Here is a 21,976-nt window from a genome sequence, read left to right as displayed (position 1 = left end):
AATCCCTGCCCCAGAGGTGACCTACATGGCGCGGCAGACCTCTCCTGACCCGCCTGCTGCTCCCCTCAGCAGTGTATTTCACCAGTCTGCCTGTTCTGCTCCTACTCTGTCCCTGGTGAATCCTCTCACTGCCTCTGCACCTCTGGTCTGTGACCCAGCTCTGTATGCATAAGTAAATAAATATTTAAAAAAAAAAAAAGTGTCGCTTGCCTTGCATGTGCCAACTGCTAAATGCTTTCAGCACTCTTTGGGAGCACCTGAGATCAGGGATACACTACTTCCTGCCCTCACCCAGACCTTAGTCCCACACGGCCTGCTCCATTCTCCTCTGTAGCACAATGTATGTTGTACTTTATGGGAGTGGGTAGTGTGATAAAAGATACTCTACCAAATGACCCATCCAGAGCCCTCCCTGCTGGCGCAATGAGTTAAAGCACAGCACTACTAAGCTATCTGGGGGCCGCTTCAGCATGAGTTCAATCCCCAGGAAAGAAGGTGACTCACATGGTGTGGCAGACTTTTCCTGTGTTGCCCGCTGCTCCCCTCAGAAGTGTTACCTTGTTAATCTGCCTGTTCTGTTCCCCACTCTGTCTCTAATGAATCCTCTCACTGCCCCTGCACTTCTGGCCTGTACCCCAGTTCTGTGTGCTGGCACAAGGGGTTAAGTCTCAGCACTATAAAACTATCACCAGCCACTGTTGGTTTGATGAGTTTGACCCCAGACAAGGAGCTGACCCACTTGGCACAGCAGACCTCTCCCATCTTGCCTGCTGCTTCCCTTAGCAGTATAGTTCAGTAGATCTGCCTGTTCTGCGCCCCCCTCTGTCTCTAGTGAATCCTGTCACCCACCCCCTGCATCTCTGGCCTACACCCCAGTTCTTCTATGCATAAATAAATAAAATCTTTTTTAAAAAATGATCCTCCAAAACGTCTTACCCTAAGTGCAAGTTCATTATCCCAGTTGTCCCTAATATTTGGCATTTGTTTATCAAAACTGTCCATTCCTGACCAGCGAATTTTAGTATAGACCAATCTGTCTCCCTTAGAACAGTGGATCTCAACTCCATTAGCCTTGGTGAAATGGTTCTGGTTTCCTATTTCTAGTCACTTCATTCCATTTTAGCTTTATGATCATTACCTTTTTAAATAACATTTTTATGAGTCATTAGTTTTTTGTGTTGTTCTCCACCTACCACCCTCTCTTATTTCTTCCCACTGTCAGAACCGTATTTATTAAAAACACAAAGTAAAAAACAATGCTGGGTGTTGTGAAAGTTTGCTAACAGGGTGATGGGTACTAGGAGGTGCTTAGTGAATGGTAACATAAAGCCTTTCACACAGAAACTTAGCAGAGTTGAGTATAACAAGGCAGGATTCAAACTCCTTTGAGGTGCCACAAGTTTTTAGGTGTGACCGTAGGAAAAGACCCAAGGCTGGGGCAGGGTCCACTGGCACCAAACTGTGATCTCACCAAGTCTGAAGGTTCCTCCAGGCTCTGTAACAACCCAGCTCTGCAGATTCAGTGCTGCAATGCCAGAAAGAACAGCTGAGCACCATATGGATGGATGGATGGATGGATGGATGGATGGATGGATGGATGGATGGATGGATGGATGGATATGGATGGATGGATGGATGACTTCATGTTGAGGAAGAGCTAGTTGTGGATGCTTAAAATTTCATTGTCAAGATATTTACTCTGGCCTTGGGTTTAGATGAGTTCCCAATCTTGTTTGTATTTGTGACTCTTTTGTGACCATATGGTGATCACTGAAAGCTCATCTTGTCCCCTAAGCCCAGAAGGTTTGGTGATCTGAATTGGAAGGTGGACTCTGTTTTCACTGATGCCTGTTCACTGAGGGGAGAAGCTTTCTCCAGCTCCCTGCAGCCATGAAGCTAGAGGTTATGCCCACAGCTGATCTGATGACCCCATGGGGTGGCTCTAACTTCTTAGGAATTTTCTGTAGAAGAGGCGTAGTGAGGGATAGTGGTGGGGTTTACTGAAACCATCAATATCAAAATAAAAAGAGAAATGGTGATAACAATGAGGAGCACTATATAAAAACATAAATGACATTGGGATGAGTTTTACCCATTTTCTATGTAGTAAGCACATCTGCCAATTCTCAAGATGTGTATTACCCATTCAGCAATTGGCAAGTTGCCTAGTTGCTGAGCAGAAGATATTTATTTACGGAGGGGTCAACTGCCTGGATTCTGCCATTTTACTCTTTGTGGTAGAGCCATGCTACAATGAAGAAATAGGTCTTATAACACTCTCATTGTCTTTTGGCTACATGTAAATAGGTATGCCCATGCTTTGTACTCTTTTAGGGTTCCTTGAAACATACATAAAACAGATAAGGTAGGTAGTACGTTTGCTGAGTCTATTACCTTTTCAGTGTAGTAGGTCTCAAAAATGTAGGTCAAATGTGCTCCTTTTTAATTCTGATCTTAGAAGACAGGGCAAATAAGGTCTCTTACCTGCCTTTGGTTGGTTGGTTGACTTGGCTTGTTGATTTACATAATACCTTGCTCTAAAGTAATTTGAGATACCAATCACCAACTGTCACCTTCTATATGTATACTGGTTATATGTTAGCAGCACAGGTGGACATATTCAGTAATATACAAGCTTTTATCAGGGTTTTCCATGTTAGAGACCCTACTTAAAACAGCTACAAAGAGAAATGAAATAATCACTGATCTGAAGAAGCCTCCTGCTCTATGATAGAAACAAACATAAGTAAGTGTGATAATAGTAAGACCATCCTGAGTGCTCTTGAACTATGATGTGGATCTATCAGCGTGTGTGTTGGGGGAGTGGTGTTTGTTTTGTGTGTGCACATGCATTTTTCTTTTTTTTTTAAGATTTTTTTGTTTATTTAACTATTCTATTCGTTTTTAAAGATTTATTTATGCTTACAGAACTGGAGTACAGGCCAGAGTTGTGGTAAGTAAGAGGATTCACCAGAGACAGAGTGGGGAGCAGAACAAGCAGATTGACAAAGTACACTGCTGAGGGGAACAGCAGTCCAGTCAGGAGCAGTCTGCTGCGCCATGTGGGTCACCTCCCTAGTTGGGGAATCAAACTCATGCTGCGGTGGCCTCGGAGAGCTTAATAACCCACCCCACCACCAGGGAGAGTCCTATTTATTTATTTCTATGCACAAGAGGTGGGGTGCAGTCCAGAGGTATGAGGTGAGGGGGTTTGTGAGAGGATTCACCAGAGACAGAATGCGGAGCAGAGCAGGCAGCAGGCAAGACAGGAGAGGTCTGCTGTGCCATGTGGGTCAGCTCCCTGACTGGGGATCAAACCCAGGCATCACAGTGATAGCACCGAGAATCAACCCTTAGGCCACCAGGGAAGCGCAGTGTGTGTGTGTGTTTCTTAACCAAATGTCTCAAGGACTCATTTTTTTTAATTTGGAATTTTATTTGAAGTGCTTAAAAACATTACATTAAAATACCTTTCGGTTTTCTTACTGGAGAGCATGCAACATTATAATACCAGTGCTTCCCTGGGGAATCTAGGCCAGTTCCTCATTCTGGGTATGGAACTGACAGGATGGTGTCACACATTTTCTCAGAGCGGCCTGGAGAGGGTTCCTGGGAGAACTGATGCCCACACCAGGTCCTGAACAACAGTTGTGAGGACAATGTAAGTCCTCACAAGAGTTTTGGCTCTGTGCGCTGGAGGGGATTTAATAGAAGTTAACTACAAAGCTTGCCAGTTTATGTTACTCGGCACTTCTTTCCCTAATAGGCATGTTTTAGTTTTTTCCAATTATGTTTATTGAGGTAAAATTCTACCAGGTATTTTTTAGTCACTGCTACTTTAGCTTCCAAGAAGGATCCCCAGGATTGCCGCTTTCATTTGTACACGTAATTCATAGACCTGCTGCACTTCTTACGGGGTTAGCAGTGATTGCAGGAAACTAGAGGATGTGTGATTTGCATATTGGGTAAGCAAATCTATCCTGAACACTAGCAAGTTCAATCCATTTCCATCTGAAAAAACAGTTGGCCTTAAGCAACATATTTCTAATTGCCGAAGTCATTCTCTATGTGTATGTGCATGTTATGCACAAACTGTGCATAAATAGCACATTTTCAATCTGTGTAAAATGTAATGGATGAGCAGCACATGACAGTGGGCTTAGCCCCTGAAGATTTACCAGAAAAGAAGACAGCTGCATGACAAAGCTGCGGCCAATAATTAGGGAAGGAACAGTTCGTGTCCTGAGCCCTCGACAGCCTCAACCATTTAAATGACAGCTGATCTGTTTAGCTCTGTCGCCCCCGTTGTTTATGAACCAGGAGTTAATTTCTTCTTGAGAACATTGCTTCTGATTGTCATCATCTCTGGTATCACTGCAAGACCAGGCTTGACTTGAACACTGAAAAAGTCCCAACTAGAAACCGTGATGAATGAGCAAAACAGGGAGTTGTTTTTTAATGTCTCTTTTAGCACTGTGAGTAAGGAAAAACTGTTTTTGAAACCTCATGGACTTTCGGTTTTCAACAGGACAATTGCCAGGATTGCGGTTGACAAGAAATCTCGAAGCCTTTCTTTGGCTCGAGTAAGCGTCAAGAAGTGTCACACAGCATTCCTTATGCAGAATGGCTCTCAGCAGAACTGGTTGGGAGGCCAGTTAATAGGCTTGCCATTGTTACCGTGCATTTTTGCCAGGATATTTCATTAGTGTAAACACAGAACCCGTTGTCATCTTGTTTAGCCACTTGACCCTGGTGCTTTTCAATTCTGTGTGCCAGTGATGAAGTACAGCGGTGGCTTGCAACAGACAGGCACTAATTATTGGAAGCAGAATCATTGCTGACCCAGTGCGAGATTAACTGCTCCTTTGCAGTCTTTATTCTGGGACATTAACACTGACTGGTTATCTTGCCACAGTTGAGGGATTCGGGACAATAGCGGTGCTGCTGGTAACGTGGGCAATTTCCCTGTTTGTCTTGCAGGTCACGGCCAGGGGCTTTGGGCCGCTCTTACAGTTTGCCTACACGGCCAAGCTGTTACTCAGCAGAGAAAACATCCGCGAGGTCATCCGCTGTGCTGAGTTCCTACGCATGCACAACCTGGAGGACTCGTGCTTCAGCTTTCTGCAGACTCAGCTCCTGAACAGCGAGGATGGCCTGTTCGTGTGCCGAAAGGACACCGCATGCCAGCGCCCCCACGAGGACCATGAGAACTCCGCCGGGGAGGAAGAAGACGAAGAGGAGGAGACGATGGATTCAGAGACGGCCAAGTTGGCATGCCCCAGGAACCAGATTCTTCCAGACCCCATCAGCTTCGAGGCCACTGCCATCCCAGTAGCAGAAAAGGAAGAGTCGGAAGTGCCCGCAGACACCAAGGAGAGCTCAGAAAAGGACGCGTTAACACAGTATCCCAGATACAAGAAATACCAGCTTGCATGTACCAAGAATGTCTATAATGCATCATCACACAGTACCTCAGGTTTTGCAAGCACATTCAATGAAGATAACTCTGGCAACAGCGTCAAGCCGGGGCTTGCCATGGGGCAGATTAAAAGTGAACCACCCAGTGAAGAGAACGAGGAAGAGAGCATCACGCTCTGCCTGTCTGGAGATGAGCCTGACATCAAGGACAGAGTGGGGGATGTCGAAATGGACCGGAAACAGCCTACCCCCAGCCCTGCGCCTCCCCCCCCTGTCGGGGCCACCTGCCTGGACCGATCCAGGAGTGTGTCCTCTCCCTCCTGCTTAAGGTCTCTGTTCAGCATAACAAAAAGTGTAGAGTTGTCCGGCCTGCCCAGTACATCTCAGCAGCACTTTGCCAGGAGTTCAGCATGCCCTTTTGACAAGGGGCTCACTCAGGGTGACCTTAAAACTGACTATGCCCCTTTCCCAGGGAGTTACGGACAGCCCCACATGGGCCAGAAGGATGTGTCCAACTTCACGATGGGGTCGCCCCTCAAGGGGCCTGGGTTGGAGGCACTCTGTAAACAGGAAGGAGAGCTGGACCGGAGAAGTGTCATCTTCTCCTCCAGCACATGTGACCAAGTGAGCACTTCAGTGCATTCATATTCTGGGGTGAGCAGTTTGGACAAAGATCTCTCTGAGCCGGTGCCAAAGGGGCTGTGGGTGGGGGCAAGCCAGTCCCTCCCCAGCTCCCAGGCCTACTCCCATGGTGGGCTGGTGGCTGATCACTTGCCAGGAAGAATGCGGCCCAACACTAGCTGCCCGGTGCCAATCAAAGTCTGCCCCCGCTCACCCCCCTTGGAGACCAGGACCAGGACTTCCAGTTCTTGCTCCTCCTATTCCTACGCAGAAGATGGGAGCGGGGGCTCGCCCTGCAGCCTCCCTCTCTGTGAGTTCTCCTCCTCACCCTGTTCTCAAGGAGCCAGATTCCTTGCCACAGAACATCAGGAGCCAGGCCTGATGGCAGATGGAATGTACAACCAAGTCCGACCCCAAATTAAATGTGAGCAATCTTACGGAACCAACTCCAGCGACGAATCCGGATCGTTCTCGGAAGCAGACAGTGAGTCGTGTCCTGTGCAGGACAGGGGCCAGGAGGTAGGGAACCCGAATCAACTCGAACCTGTGACCCACCCGCTCTCTTAGTCCTTTATCTGGACTCTCCCTTTTCCTGCCCCCACCCTACTCCCAGATTGTTCTCTTTACCAAGATTAAAGGTTGCAGTGAAGAGATTACCTCCCCACCCAGGGTGACCGACGTGGCATGGCAGACCTCCCCACTCAGGGAGGCTGGGTGTTTAAAGATGCTTCCAAATTGACCCCTTGGTCCTAGAAGGCACTTGGCTATTTGACCTCAATTTGAATCTCAGCAAACAAAGGCAAGTCTCTTAGTTTCAAAAAAGTAAGTCTAGTGCCTGAAAGGGTGCTCTATGACTTCAGAACTCCTCCTCTTGCCACCTTGTCTCCTTTTCTTCTTTATCTGCTTTGAAAGAACACCGTACCCATCACCCTCATCCTTGCTCCTCACCCCTCGGTGTAAACAAAAATCACTTTTAGAACCGATGGATTGAAATGAAATAGATGCACATCAAACACGTGCTTCCCCAGCCCCCTTTATATTTTGCATGTCAAAGGAGAGCTCTCGGGCTCTCCCTGTGTCCACTGCCATGGAAGTGACAGGCATCTCACCGTCCCTCCTGGTCCCAGGGTCACTGTACAAGCACCCTCAGCAACCACACCTAAGTGTTTGATGTAGCGTCCCCAAATACCGAGAAGCCTCTGAGCAGCAGTGGGCTTGCGTAGCAGTTTCACCTTGAAAGCTAAGTGCCTCATCGGTAAAGGTTTCCGAAGGTGCCATCCATATCGTGTCAATGCTGAGAGAGGAAACAGGGACAATACCAGCCTCATCATGGGTGAGGCTAATATGTAAGGAGAGAAAAGAGGTGTCCCATGTGTTTCCCTCTCCTCCTCACCCCCCAGCCCTGAAGCCTGAAAGAGCCCTCAGAAGAGTGTGAGGCTGTGTGTGTCCCTGATCTGGCACTGTCTGGCTGACTGACAAGGAACCTGCTTGGGAGCAGGCACAAGCAAGCCAGCCAGGAGTCCCTGCTCAGAGCTGCTTCTGGGGGGCTCACGGGACGAGACATGCATGATCCTTGTCAGGCCAGTGCCCTGCGTAGGCGTCTGCGCTCCCAGCATATTAACTCCCAGTAAAGAGGCCTCAGCCAGAGCGCAGAGATGCGAGGTAGCTTTTCATGGAGCCACGTGTAGTTTATTCAGTGTCTGCAAGGTTATCGGGGTGGTGTGAGGTTTTCATTTGGGCATGTTTTGAAACTAGACTCCAAAGCTCCCCGGTGCCAACCACAGAAATGCCCTTGTCTTTGCTCGCTGGCCCAGTCCCTGCTTTTTGTTACTTTTCTAGAAAAATGGAGAAAAGCAGACAAGTACTGAAAGGATTTGATTTTGCTCCAAGAAATTATAAAGGACAATGGGTGGAAATGATTCCTATTCAAACCCCTCAGGTTTGGGGTGGCGGGTGGTCCACAGTGCCCTACAGCCAGTCACATCTGTGGCCCGGACCTTAGAGGACTTAGGATTTGTGCAAACAACCAAAGGCTGCGCCTGCTCTTTGTTTATTATTTTACATTTTGCCCGTCCATATGCATTTCCCCTCTCTTTCCTCATTCATTTCTTTCCCCCAATCACAACTTCTGTTTTTTTTTCCCCTCTCCCTGAAATTGTCAGTGTCCCTGACAAAGATCTGGCCACCAACTTCAGTTTGTTGGCAGAATGCTTTCTCTCGGCAAGGTTTGATGTAGCAAGAGGAGGGCAAAAGCTTCTGGGTCTGTTTTTCATCTCTTCCTTAAGAGGAGCAGGGAGGCACGGTGCAGGGGACTGTGGTGATGGAGCATGGGTGAATTAGGGGAGAAAATAATATGTGGACAACACCTGAGGCAAAATAAAAGCAAACATTGTTTGAAAATGAACAGTGGGCCCTCCCTGGTGGTGGAAGGGGTTAAAGCGTAGCACTCTGAAGCTTCAGCTCAAATTCCATCCCCTGCCTGGAGCTGACCCACCCACTGCTCCCCTCAGCAGTGTACTTTGACAATCTGTATGTTCTCCCCTCTCTGTCTCTGGTGAATCCTCTCACCACCCTGGCACCTCTGGCCTATACCCCAGTTCTGTATACATAAATAAATAAATCTTTTTTTTTTTTTAATTTTTAAAAAAGGGCCTTCCCTGGTGACACAATGGGTTAAAGCACAGCACTATGAAGCTGTCCTCAGCCACTGCAGCACGAGTTCAATCCCCAGCCAGGGAGGTGACCCACATGGTGTGGCAGACCTCTTAGTCTTGTCTGCTGCTCCTCTCAGCAGTGTATTTCACTCCATCTATCTACTCCCCTCTCTGACTCTGGTGAATCCTCTCACCCCCCACGTCTGGCCTGTAACCCAGTTTTTGTATCCATAAATAAATAATTCTTTTAAACATTTAAAAAATAAACAATGATGTAAAATATATGTAAATAAATAATTTTTTTTTAAAAGAGGAGCCCCACTATTAAGCTAGAGGGTTGTGGTTTTACAATCTTTGCATATATTCAAGGAATTGCAGTTACAGGTCAATCTCTTTTTGTCTCTCTAATATCTCCAAACAGCACAAAGTCACTTCTTAGAACTGACTGCCATCTATAAGAACCTGTGTTTCTCCTCTGCAAGCTGTGTCTACCTTAGGACTTTTCAGTTATAGGGAAGACTGCTTCAAACTACGAAAATATAAACAGGACTGATCTCCCCTTGAAAAATACCTCTTCTTTTTAAAATACTTTCTATTTTTACTTTTTTTTTAAATTGTTTGCATTTCTAAATAGTAAGAAAAGAGACTACCAAAGGCATCACACCACTTAGCCCTTCTGCATTTTGGATAAGGCTGTTATAATAAAGCACTGATTATTTTCCCAAGTTGACATTTTAGTTCTCCTAGAGTAGAAATTAGGTTTTTCAAAACTGTCTCAGGGATTCATCAAAACTTCTCTGTTAGCTAATAACTTGCCCTTAAAAGCTACTTACACCTATGATACAGAACTTGTTTTCCTGAACTGATCCAAAAGAAGCCAAATCTTTGGGCTGATTCTGATCTGATCTGCTCTTGCATAAGGTCAAGTGAACCAGGAAAGGAGTCCCCACCTCCGGTCCGCCACTAGTCCAGTACTTCTCCTTCCCACCTCGCTTCCTCCACCTCCATAAGGAGCCCAAGTAATAGATGGAAAGGACGTGTGAGCATCCCTTCCATGCTGGAAGCTGCAGTTACAACTGTTAACTCCTTTCTCACTGACACAGACTTCTCCCTTCTTTGTAACTATTTGTTTTGCACACAGCTCAAAGTAGTCAAATACTGGACTTTATCAACAATTGGCTTTTTATAAAATGACTTTCTTTTTTTAAGTAATCAAACACAGCATACTCAACCCCAAACATGACCAAACTTAACAGGCTTTTTCTGTGCCTCCAACAATATACAAACAACTATTCACCTCTGTAGGAGGTTGGCTTTCATTTTAAAGGCAATCATTACATAATGACTCTTCAACTTGCTTTTTGCTATGTATATGCCTCTAGGTCTATCCCAGAAGGGTAACATCCATGGGTCCCATAAGTCACAATTTTTTTTAGAGAAACAAGCTCATGTTTTATTTGTGTGTACCTCTGGGAACTTCTTTTTCTGGGCTTTGCTTTGAAACAATTAAAAGAATGTCATTAAAATAGTTATCCAGGCCCTCCCTGGTGGCACAGCGGGTCAAAGCACAGCATTTAGAAGCTAAAGCCACTTCCGCATGAGTTCGATCCCCGCCTGCCCTGGAGGTGACCACATGGCGCGGCAGACCTCTCCTGACCCGCCCGCTGCTCCCCCCAGCAGTGTACTTCGTCGATCTGCCTGTTCAGCTCCCGGCTCTGTCTCTGGTGAAGCCTCTCACCCTCCACATCTCTGGCCTGTACCCCAGTTCTGTATGAATAAATAAATAAACTTTAAAAAAAAATAGTTATCCAAAAATAGTATGAAAACATGAAACCATATTAAATTTTAGAAGTAGGTCCCAGAAAATAAAGTAAAAAATGCATAGAATATTAGGGCACAATTTATTTGAGTGTCACCTTTCAACATACATTTAGTTGGCTGCAGTTTTTCCCCTCTTATATACATTGCTGTAATAAATATTTTTGTGAACAGGTTTAGAAGTCACATTTTCATTTTTGTGAGTTAGAGTCCTGTAAGTGGGTCAGAGGATATGTGCTTTTGCAAGAGCCACCCACTTCCTCAAAACACTGCAGGAATTCATTTACCTTTAGGCAGTTCTTGGGTGCCCATTTTGCCCAATTCTTTCCAGCACTGCCCGTTACAAGCAGTAAAAATGTGGCAGAAAGTGATGGCTAATTAAGTGATATCATTTTTTTATGTCATCGCCATTTTATTTTTTTCCCTGCAAAACCCATTTTGTATCTTTGCTCATTATTCTTCTGTGGTATTTGACATTAATCAATTTTAAGCCCCTTAGCCCTTAATATTGGAGTAGTAACTCTTTCTTAGAAATATTGCTTATATTTTCTCTATTTTTAAATTTATGATATCTTTTCCTGTGCAGAAAAATAATTAATGTAATCAAGTTAGCAGTCTTTGTTTTTATGACTCCTGGGTTTTCTATTAGTTACAAAGTCAACTTGGAAATCCTTTTTCCAGTAATGAAATAATAAACAAGTCACTTTTTAAGTATTGTTTTATTTAGGTGTGTATACAAAAACTGGGGTGTAGACCAGAGATGCAGGGATTGAAAAAATTCACCAGAGACAGTGGGGAGCAGAACAGGCAGATCGACTGAAATACACTGCTGAGGGGAGCATCAAGTGAGACAGGAGAGGTCTGCCGCACCACCTGGGTCAGCTCCCTGATCAGGTGTCAAGCTTTTGTCACAGTGGCTGGTGATAGCTTGATAGCACTGAGACTTTAACCCCTGTACTAGCAGGGAGATCCCAACAAGTCATATTCAGTGAAAAATAATAATAATAAAGACAGTAAATATAACAAGGCTCTAGTTTATTTCACAAGTAAACATAAATGATAAAACTAGTATAAGAAGTAAGATAAGGGACCCTACCTGGAGTCACAACAGGTTAAAGCGCAGCTCTGCATGCTGCAGCCGCTCCAGTGCTGTTGCCAGCCCCGGAGGTGATCCACATGGTGCAGCAGACTTCAGTCTCGCCGGCTGCTCCCTTCAGCTGCTGTCCTCAGCGGTGCACTTCACTGACCCACCTGTCCTGCTCCCCACTCTGGTGAATCCTCTCATGGCCCTTGCACCTCTGGCTGTACCCCAGTTCTGTATGCATAAATAAATCTTCAAAAAAAATGATAAGAAGTGCAAGGCAAGGTGGGGAGAGGTGAAAGTTATATTTATTTCTATAATTTTTAAATTTTTATGTATGTCTCATACAGGTTAACTAGAGATACAATTTATATAACCATAACATTTTTATCATCCACTAGCAGTCACTTCTCATTGCCAGTCCCCAAAACCTCAAGCAACCATAAGTCCACCTTTGTAAACTTTGCCTTTTCTAGACAGTTCATGTCATTGGAATCTTACAGCACATGACCTTCATGTCTGGCTTCTTTCACTAGCACAATGGTTTTGAGATTCATATTCAACATTGATTTGCTTGCCAGCTGCATTGGCATATATCAGTAATTCATTCCGTTTTACTGCTGAATAATATTCCAGTGGTTGAGCCATCATCAACTGTGGAATATTTGGGTTGTTTCCACCTCTGGGGCTATCAGCAGTAATGTTGCTATGAGTGTTTGTGTGCAAGTTTTTTGTAGATGCATTTTTCAGAGCTGTCTGACTCTTAACTCTTCCACCCAAACACTGACTTCCAGACACATGTTGCAAGTAAAACTTTACTGTCATTTTTGTGGTTTGTTGAATCACCATCTTTTTTTTTTAAGTGTCTGTAATTGATCTGCTTAAAAAGAAAGAAAACCTTGCTGGGCAGCATAGAAGTCAGCCACATTTCTAATTAAAACAATATTTTCATGTTGTCTCAAAAGATGTTCTGAGCTTCTGGAACTCCAAAGCATACTGTATGGATGCAAAAGGAACCCATTTGACAAAGAAAGATAAGACTGACAAACAGAAATAATAATAATACTTCAGCTCTACAAGGCAATTCAAAGTTGTTGTTTTTTTAAAGATTTATTTATTAGGCCCTCCCTGGTGGTGCAGTGGGTTAAAGCACAGCACTAAGAAGCTAAAGCCACTTCAGCATGAGTTTGATCCCTGCCCTGGAGGTGACCACATGGTGCGGCAGACCTCTCCTGGCCCACCGGCTGCTGCTCCCCTCAGCAGTGTTCTTCATCCATCTGCCTGTTCTGCTCCCTGCTCTGTCTCTGGTGAATCCTCTCACCACCCCTGCACCTCTGGCCTGTATGCATAAATAAATAAATCTTAAAAAATAAAAAAAAGTAGATTTGTAAAAAAAAAAAAATATTTATGCATACAGAACTAGGGTACAGGGCAGAGATGCGGAGGGTGAGAGGATTCAGCAGAGACAGAGTGGGGAGCAGAACAGGCAGACTGACCGAAATACACTGCTGAGGGGAGCAGCAGGGAGACAGGAGAGGTCTGCTGCACCATGTGGGTCAGCTCCCTGGCTGGGGATTGAACTCGTGTGGCAGTGGCTCTGATAACTTTGTAGTGCTGCATTTAACCTGTTGCGCCACCAAGGAGGGCTCAGCAGTTCAAAGTTTCCAAAGCACCTTCTCCATGTACTATCCAATTTCATTTTTCATGACCACCTTATAAGCTAAGTAGGGCAGGCATTGTTTTTCTGTGACTTGCAGATCCTTAAAGAACTTAAGGACAGAGGAAATTAAAGTCTTGCCTGAGATCACACACCAGTTAATTGCAGTATCACAGCTAAGTCCCAGGTGTCCTGCATTTGTTCCAGAAACTGGGCCATGAGAATAAAGTGTAGAAGGACAGTTGTGAAGAAAATATTTCTTGTCCAAGGGGACACTTCGTCACTGGCACCTGCCCGCACTGAGCTGCTGGCCCCTTTTCAGCTGCACTAGAATCATCAGCCCAGTAGGCATCTTGCTTCTTCCCCTGGCAGCTCCCAAGGAACTGAGCACTGGTGGTAAAGGACCTCAGGGTGCTAGTGGTAGGACCTGGCTGACTCTTGTGACTTAGACTTACCACCTGGTAGTGAACCAAGAATGGAAATAGGAAAGGAGATTCACAAGCCAGCTGCTGTTGGTAATTTTAGAAGAAATAGGTGTTTGTTCTTGACTCCATTTGCTTCTCCACCCTAGTCCTCCAACAGCCCCCATCCAGCAAAGCAGACATCAGATGAAGGAAATGTGTGTTAAGGGCCTGGTTAGGTGAGAGAGCCATATTGTCTGATTACAAGCCTGTTTAAAAATACATATGGCCAGACCCTCAGGGAAGAATATCAGTTTTCATTCATTATCCAGATTTCACAACTTGCTGCCTCCCTTTTCCAGCCACTTTGGGGGTCCCAGGACACATTGCCAAGAGCTTTCATTTCGCAGACTGCTGGAGAATGGGATATCTGGAAGCCACGTAGCCTTCCAGTGGGCACTCAGCAGCCCGTGTGGGTGCCTCAGTGCTGTCTTTCCTGCTGCTGTGCTCCAGCAGGAGAAGACTGCATGCTGCTGAGGCCAGGAAAAGTCAACAGTGGCAGGTTAGAGAAGCTGTGGCAGCTGTTCCGTGGTGCTCCGTTTGGCCCTCAGCCTCCTGATTCAGTGGTGACGGTCCTGAGAACCAAAGTGGGGACAGCGTCTGAGCTTAAAGAGCAGCCAGCATCCTCGAGGATGCAGCCACTGAAGTGCACAGGCCCGCATGCATGTGGCAGCTGAACAGTCCTGTCGGCCGCCTCGTCATACAGGTGTTGGAACTAATGGAAGGACTCTGTCTTGTCAATGTGGGTGTGCAGTTATCTGTGGGAGTCCAGTAAATGTGAACCAAACCACTGCTCACAAGTAAAATCCTGAAAGCATAGTGGGGGTGGGGGCAGAGGAGGGGTAGTAAATAAGACATTAAGTTCTATTGGACCTGGATGGGTTGTAAGAATTCTCTGGAAGAAAGGAGGGAACCTTCGTCTTCTCCATGTGTTCAGCTTTCCAAGGCCAAGCTGTCAGTTGACTATTGGACCCCACTTGAGGAATGTGAACCTCTGAATGGAGCATTCCCCAGCCCCATAAGGGTGTCTATGGCTGCCCTTGATCTCCAGGAAGATGCCCATTGGCTTGGAACTTACTACTCCAAAATGTTAAACAGATGTGGTCACATTTCCCTGTGCCTTTCCAAAAACTCTTCAGGGACTTCCCTCTTGGAAGTCAGTGTAGGTTCTCCTTGGCTAGAAAAGTAAGAGTCAAAAGAAACTAGAGTGTTTGGTTTTGTCTTGTTTTTTTTCATATGGAAGAAGTCTGCAGCTGACTATTTTCTTTTCCTTTGACCTCTTTAGAGAGCAGCTTGAGTTGCAACAGCTCTGCTGAAATTTTATATGTCCTTTTGCTTCAAGGACTTTGAAACCAACATTGTTGATTTTTCCTCTTTCCTGTCAACCTCTCCTGTCCTTTCTCCTAGTGTTTTATATTCGCTGTGTAGATGATTTTAAATACAGTAGCACTTGGTGTAGGAGGCCTTTTGACTCTCCCTGTGGCCGGAACTATAGGTATATTTTCTTTCTGAAAATAAGTAAACACAATTGAGAGCAGAAGCAGAATCGCTTTGCTGTCAGCAGAGGGAGACGCCGCAAGGGCCAAAGTGCTGCAAACTCTGCTGTGCAAACAAGGCTTCTGCCTGGTGTGGAAACCTCCCTGTCCCCAACAACAGACCTCTGTGTTATTTAGGCACCGTCCAGGATCTGAGTGTCTGTTATCCAAAGGGCATAAAAGGGAAATCAAACAGTCTTTCATATCATTATAAGCCCTGGGCAAACAGGGCCCCATGGACAAAGCCCTTTCCTGGGCCCACAACAAGGAGCTGTTTGTCCTCGGGGCTGCCTTTAGCTGTCAGAGCAGGCTGAGCAGAGCGTGCTGTAATGTGCTCTGTGGTGACTTTGCTCTCTTGGGCCAAGATTGGACAGGTGTCATGGGACAGAGTTCACCATGTGGATATTGAAGGAGAGTATCCATTGGGAGCCTTCAGCAAATGCCACGTCTCTCAGGCTTTGAGCTATGAAGTAAGTAACCTGTCAGAGCAGTTGCACCCGGCCACAGAAAAGGCAAATGAGCACTTAGTGTGATTTCTTTTATGCATGAGCATTAACTAGACTCACATGCCAGGATCTGGACATGTTGCCTGCATCAGATACCACCAAAGAAAAGGCCTGAGCTCAGGGTAAAATATCTTCCTCTCACTCACAGGTATAACTGTGCAGCATCTGAATGCTAACAAAGGGTTGGTTTCTTCACCCAAAGATATTTTGCACAAATAAACCCAGGCTGTCCTTCTATGTTAGTTACCCCAGTTCACTCAAGTGCATTTTTTCAGTCTTCTAGAGTGGTATTGTCCATATAATAGCCACGTGTAACAGCATTCCTAGAACGATGACGAGTTTGAATTGTGATCTGCTGCAAGTATAAAATAGGCTTTGGCTTGGACATTTTACTATCAAAACAATGAAAATATCTCATTAATAATTTTTATATTCACCACATGTTGAAAATAGTTGCATCATTAGGTTAATGGATATGTTACTACAATTAATTTCACCTGTTTCTTTTTGCTTCTTCTAATGTGGCTGCTAGGAAATGTAAAGTCACTTGAATGGCTGACTTTTGCATTGACCAGCGCTGGCTGGTGCTTGCAGCAAATTTAAGTTAATAGTGCCATCTGCTGGTCCATGCACAGCGGATATTAATGACAGTAAGGAGTAAGCAGTCTGAGCTGGAAAATGCTTTGTCTCTCTGGTCAAGCAACACTCAGCCTTCCTTTTTCTAGAGCTGCTAACATAGGACCAGAACTGAATCCTGATGCCTTTGAATCATCAGCAGGGGGCTCGGAACGGGTAGTGACAAAATGCTGAAGACTGTTCTCCCACCTTGTGGGAGTGGAGGAGACCTCAGAAAGTAGCTGTTCTTACTCATCCCTCCCCATTAACCAGGGACTGGTTCCGGGACCTCTCAGGATACAAAATCCACAGATATTCAAGTCCCTTATGTAAAATAGCATAGCATTCCCAGATAGCCTGGGATGTGTCCTCCAATGATCTTTAGATCATGTCTAGATTTCTACTAACACCCACTACACTATAAATTCTGTGTAAAAGTCATACTGTATACTGCTTAGGAAATAATGACAAGAAAATAAATCTGTGTATGTTCAGACCTGAAGTCTTATTATATAGTATTTTCCATCCACTGTTGGTTGACTCCAACCTGGGGATACAGAGAGCAGCCTGTATTTCAAACTGTCACAGGGTTGTATACAAGAATTTAGCAGACTGTAGGGAAGACACACATACATCCCTTTGAACATGCTTCTTGATTTGTTAAGAGTTTGAAAGTAAGAACCTTATTGATAGTAGTTTCTGCAGTTATCTATTACTGCATAACAAATCACCCCAAAGTTCAGTAACTTAAAACAATAACTATTTTACATCTCTCACCATTTCTGTGGGTCAGGTGTTCAGAAGTGGCCCACCTGCACACTTCCAGCTTAGGATATCATTTATATAATACACACACACACACACACACACACATACATATGTATATATAAAATAGTTTATTTTTACATCATTTGTGCCTTTTTCCATATCAGTTGTAATGCCCGTGGACTTCCCACCACCCATCTGCCATCACCGTAGTCCCATGCCCTCCACCCCCATTTTTTATCCCATTCTCCACTCTACCCCCATAAAATGTCTGTGGTATATAGTTGTTCATTATTTTTCCCCCCTGGTCCTTTATGCTCCTGCTATGAGTGAAACCATCTGGTATTTTTTTTTTCTTTCTGGCTTATTTCACTAAGCATGATCTGGCTCAGGGTATCTTGAAAGGTTGAAGTCATACTGATGGAGTTTCAGTCCCCTGAAAGTGAGACTGGGCTGGGAGAATTCTTGTCCAGGTGGCTTGCTCATGTGACCAGTAAGGCAGGGCTGGTTGGGGGCTGGCGCCTCCATCCTCCACTCGGCCCTCCCTTGCCTGCTCGTGTCCTCGAGGCATGGCAGCTGGTTTCTTCCAGAGAGAGCTCTCTGAGCAGCTCTGGTACCTGTAATGATCTAGTTTCATAAGTGAGCCCAGTACTCCCACCATGTTATATTGGTCAAGAGGCAGGAAATTGCACTCCACCTCTTGATAGAGGGATGTCCACACCCTGTTGCAAAAGGAACCGTGAGCTGGGTTGGCCACTTTTGGAAAATACACAATGCCAAAGTGCCTGCCGAAGCACTGTGCAGACAAAAACCTTGCCCCTTTTGCAGAAGAGATCAGGGCTTAACGAAGTCACTAGCTGAGGTCTCGTGTCCTGTTGGAAGGATCAGAGACCAGTTCTTGTAACTCCTAATCCCCCTGTTGCAACTAAGAACCAGGCCGACTATTTCCATGTTCCAGCACTTTTGAAGTATTTTAGTTCTTAGATGATATCTGTCTCTAAATTGTCATTTTATTGAAAGGAGACTCACTAGAAGTCTTAGGTAAATAAGTTTCTACTTTAGAGCCCTTTTTACAAAGGTGCCATAGCAATGAAGACATATCTCCAATAATCTCCATCCAGTTGGCTCCAAAAACCTCAGGAGTGGCAACCACATTATAACTTGTGTGTTCATGTCCTGATTTATTACCTGGTTATTCCATCTTATCTATACCTGAAACAAGAAAGAGTTCATCACTGCTTGCTTTCGGTAGTGTCCATATTACTTGCTCCTCTGGAGAAGGTTTTACCATTTTTTTGATGTTCTACTTGCCAGATTTAAAACTAAAACCCAGGGCACATATCACATCATATTATTCTTGTTCCAGGTCAAACTTCCCTTTCCTGTAGATCAAATCACAGATCTTCCAAGGAACGATTTCCAGATGATGATTAAGATGCACAAGCTAACCTCAGAACAGTTAGAGTTCATTCATGATGTCCGACGGCGCAGCAAGAACCGTATTGCGGCCCAGCGCTGCCGCAAGAGGAAACTGGACTGCATTCAGAATTTAGAATGTGAAATCCGTAAATTGGTGAGTTGATCCATCCACTGCAACCCATAACCTAGCGTGTGCAGGACTGATGCGGAGTGACAGCCTGGGGAAGTAGAGGGCAGGGACGCCATTCAGAGAACTCAGACATGTCATGACAGCTGGCATTTATTTGCTGCATGCATAGACGGACCATGTATTATTCCAGACTGTTTTCATAGACGACCATAGTTAATGCTGCCATCCACCCTATGACTTACGAACTGTTCATCCCCATTTACACTGGAGAAACCAGTGTGCACAGAGGTTAGGTAATTTCCCAGTACAAGGTGGAGCTTGAATGCCAACCATTGTCTGACTCTAAATTTTGCGCTTTCCCACTGATTCTCCTGCCTCCCACAGAAGAGTGTAGGTCAGAGGAGACAGCCCACAGTCACTCAGCCACATGATCCAAATTCTTTCACAGCCCGAGGTCCTTAATTTTGTAATTCTGCCTCAAAGTGACTGCCACCCCTTCCCTGTGCCTGGGAGTGTTTTACTTCAGGGAACAAACTCGCATCTCCCAAACCCCTCCAACACTCATACCTAAGCTCCCCCTACTCCCGGATAAATAGCCTTCAGCTGCAGGCCTGTGGCTCTTGACAGCAGCCTGGATACCAGTCAGCCCAGCTTCATCCAGCTGCACCATTCTGCTGGCCAGATACTGGAAACTCCTCTCGGGTGCCATTTTTGGGGTCAGGCTGAAGAACTGGGAGGCCTCTTAGTGGGGCTACCTTCTAAGGTGGGGCCCTCATACTCTCTGCAGTAGCTGTTCACCTCGTGAGAAGCTACTGACCCAATGAGAACCTAAGAACAAAGATAAGATGTATGAAAAGCAGCGGAAATGTTCCCTGTTACTAGTAGGGTCCTGCACCTTGGCATCTTTACTTTTAACACACACCAAGCAGAGAAAAGCCTGCTGCGTTGGTAGTTCCCATCACCTGCAAAGGAAAGCCCAGGCTCCATGTTTCCCGTGACTCTGTCTGCAGCTGCATCTCTAGCAACACCTTCTACTCCTGCTCAGCTTGACCCCACAGTATCTGCCCTGCCTCCTCGCCTGCGTCTCGTTGGGGCTTCTGCCTCTGCAATTTCCTCTCTGTCTTGGTCCTCTCTCCATTGTTTTCTTTCAGACTCATTTGTTCTTTAGGAGCTAGGTTCCAGGCCTCCCTGGTGGTGCAAGGGTTTGTGCAGCACTATGAAGTTATCCATGGTCACTGCACCATGGGTTCAGTCCAGGCCAGGGAGCTGACCCACATGACGCAGCAGACCTCTCCTGTCTCACCTGCTGCTCCCCTCAGCAGTGTACTTCATCCACCTGCCTGTTCTGCTCCCCACTCTGTGTCTGGTGAATCCTCTCACTTCTCACCCTCCCTAGCCTGTACCCTAGTTCTTGTAAGCATAAATAAATAAACCTTAAAAAAAAGAAGGGCTCTCCCTGGTGGCACAGTGGGTTAAAGTGCAGCACTACAAAGCTAACTGTAGCTGCCTCAGCACAAGTTCGATCCCTGCCCTGGAGGTGACCCACATGGCGCGGGAGACCTCTCCTGACCCACCCGCTGCTCTCCTCAGCAGTGTACTTTGTCATTCTGCCTGTTCTGTTCCCCACTCTGTCTCTGTGAATCCTGTCACCGCCCCTGCACCTCTGGCCTGTACCCCAGTTCTGTATAAATAAAGAAATAAATCTTAAAAAAAAAAAAAAGAAAGAAAGAAAAGGAGAACAGGCTCTGACACCTCTCCAGGAGGCCCTTACAGGGAGGCCAGGCACCTGGAACCCTAATCTGACCTCCAGCACTGTGCTGAGCACATTGGCCCTGCATTATCTGTGTGTATCGTCCCTCCAGCCCTCGGTCTGGACCTCTGGCTCTTCATGACAAGGACAGTGACTTGATCATCTTTACCTAAAATATACTAAAAATTGTCCATTCTTAGTCATGGGACTATGAATATCTTTCAAGCTTTTCTCTAATATTATTTTAACAGCCAAAAAATTGTTTTAACTTAAACCACCTGAAGAAGCAAGACTGTAAGTGTGGGTCTCCTGAAAGCCGCTGGGCTGGGGAGGGGCCCGGGCAAGGCTGAGGCCGAGGGGTCTGTCATCATGGCCCCAGGCCTGTTGCATAGTAATGCTAGGTTGGTACTTCTTTTCTGGTAGGTGAACATCTCTCATTGCCCATGTTTGGGAAATACCTGACTTGTGTAGCTATATTCATTTCCATGAAATTTTATAACCCTAAACCACTAACTAAACTGAGCCACTCAGCTGGCGGATCTGAGCCCCACTTTGCTGATGTACTATTGAAACACCAAGAGGGCCTCTCCTTGTTCTCGCCCTGCTTTTATTTTTGTAACCACCATAGTAGACTGCAGTTCACAGCTGAGCGGGTTTCGTGTCCACCAGTGTAGCTCTGTGACTTAGAGCTTCATGCCCTTAACTGAGGCCTTGCTCTACTGCCTTTCCTGCAGAAAGCCAACACTGTCACACACTGCACCTTGTTTTTGTTCCCCTAAAAAGTGACCTGAAGGGCCCTCTCTGGTGGTGCAGTGGGTTAAAGCACCACATTATGAAGCTCTCCAAAGCCACTGCAGCACTAGTACGATCCCCAGCCAGGGAGGTGACCCCACATGGTGCGGCAGACCTCTCCTGACCTGCCTGCTGCTCCCCTCGGCAGTGTACTTCATCAATCCGCCTGTTCTTCTCCCCACTCTGTCTTTGATGAATCCTCTCACTCACCACACCTCTGGCCTGTATCCCAGTTCTATGTACATACGTAAACAAATCTTTAAAAAAAAAAAAAAAAGGTGACCTGGAATCTTTTACAAATGCGTAGGTGAAGAAAGATCAGTGGCTTGGCCAAGAGGATGCTGAATTGAGACTGGGGCTCCCCTGCTTGGGCCAGACCATGTCACCTCTCACCTGGAAGATTTCTAGATTCCAGGGAGGGAGATCCAGGTTGTACGATCAGGTGTGTGAGACCTCGTTTCTTAGCACCCCTTTAGTGCCGCACCCACTCACCTGGTCCAAGCTGCAGGGGCAGGGTCCAGGTGGGGAGACAGGTCCCGCCTGCAAGCCCCAGCACATGCACACTCACCCCCACTCCCACACCGTCTCTGCACCACACTCAGTTTTTGCAAACTCGCATAATGTATTTCTCTCGAGTTGCACTTGTACATCTGTTTATTTTTCATTTTTCAAACATGTTTTCTTGATAAATTTATAAATATTTTAGCAGGTGCCCTTTCCCCGTGTAAATCTCTGTCTCCGACACACATGCCCA

At 45.8% G+C, this 21,976-nt stretch overlaps 1 protein-coding gene across 1 annotated transcript in view; it reads left to right on the top strand.

The window, feature by feature from the left end:
- BACH2 (BTB and CNC homology 1, basic leucine zipper transcription factor 2) overlaps nucleotides 1-21,976 on the top strand; it is a 235,103-nt gene that overhangs the window by 210,080 nt on the left and 3,047 nt on the right. Inside the window, exons 4-5 of the mRNA XM_004673699.2 lie at nucleotides 4,981-6,558; nucleotides 18,498-18,704. Of these exons, the coding sequence (XP_004673756.1) occupies nucleotides 4,981-6,558; nucleotides 18,498-18,704 (1,785 nt within the window). The remainder of the gene's footprint in view (nucleotides 1-4,980; nucleotides 6,559-18,497; nucleotides 18,705-21,976) is intronic.

Source organism: Condylura cristata, unplaced genomic scaffold, assembly GCF_000260355.1.
Source record: "Condylura cristata isolate star-nosed mole 26May11 unplaced genomic scaffold, ConCri1.0 scaffold00001, whole genome shotgun sequence".
NCBI lineage: Eukaryota > Metazoa > Chordata > Mammalia > Eulipotyphla > Talpidae > Condylura > Condylura cristata.
This window is presented reverse-complemented; position numbering and strand designations above follow the sequence as displayed.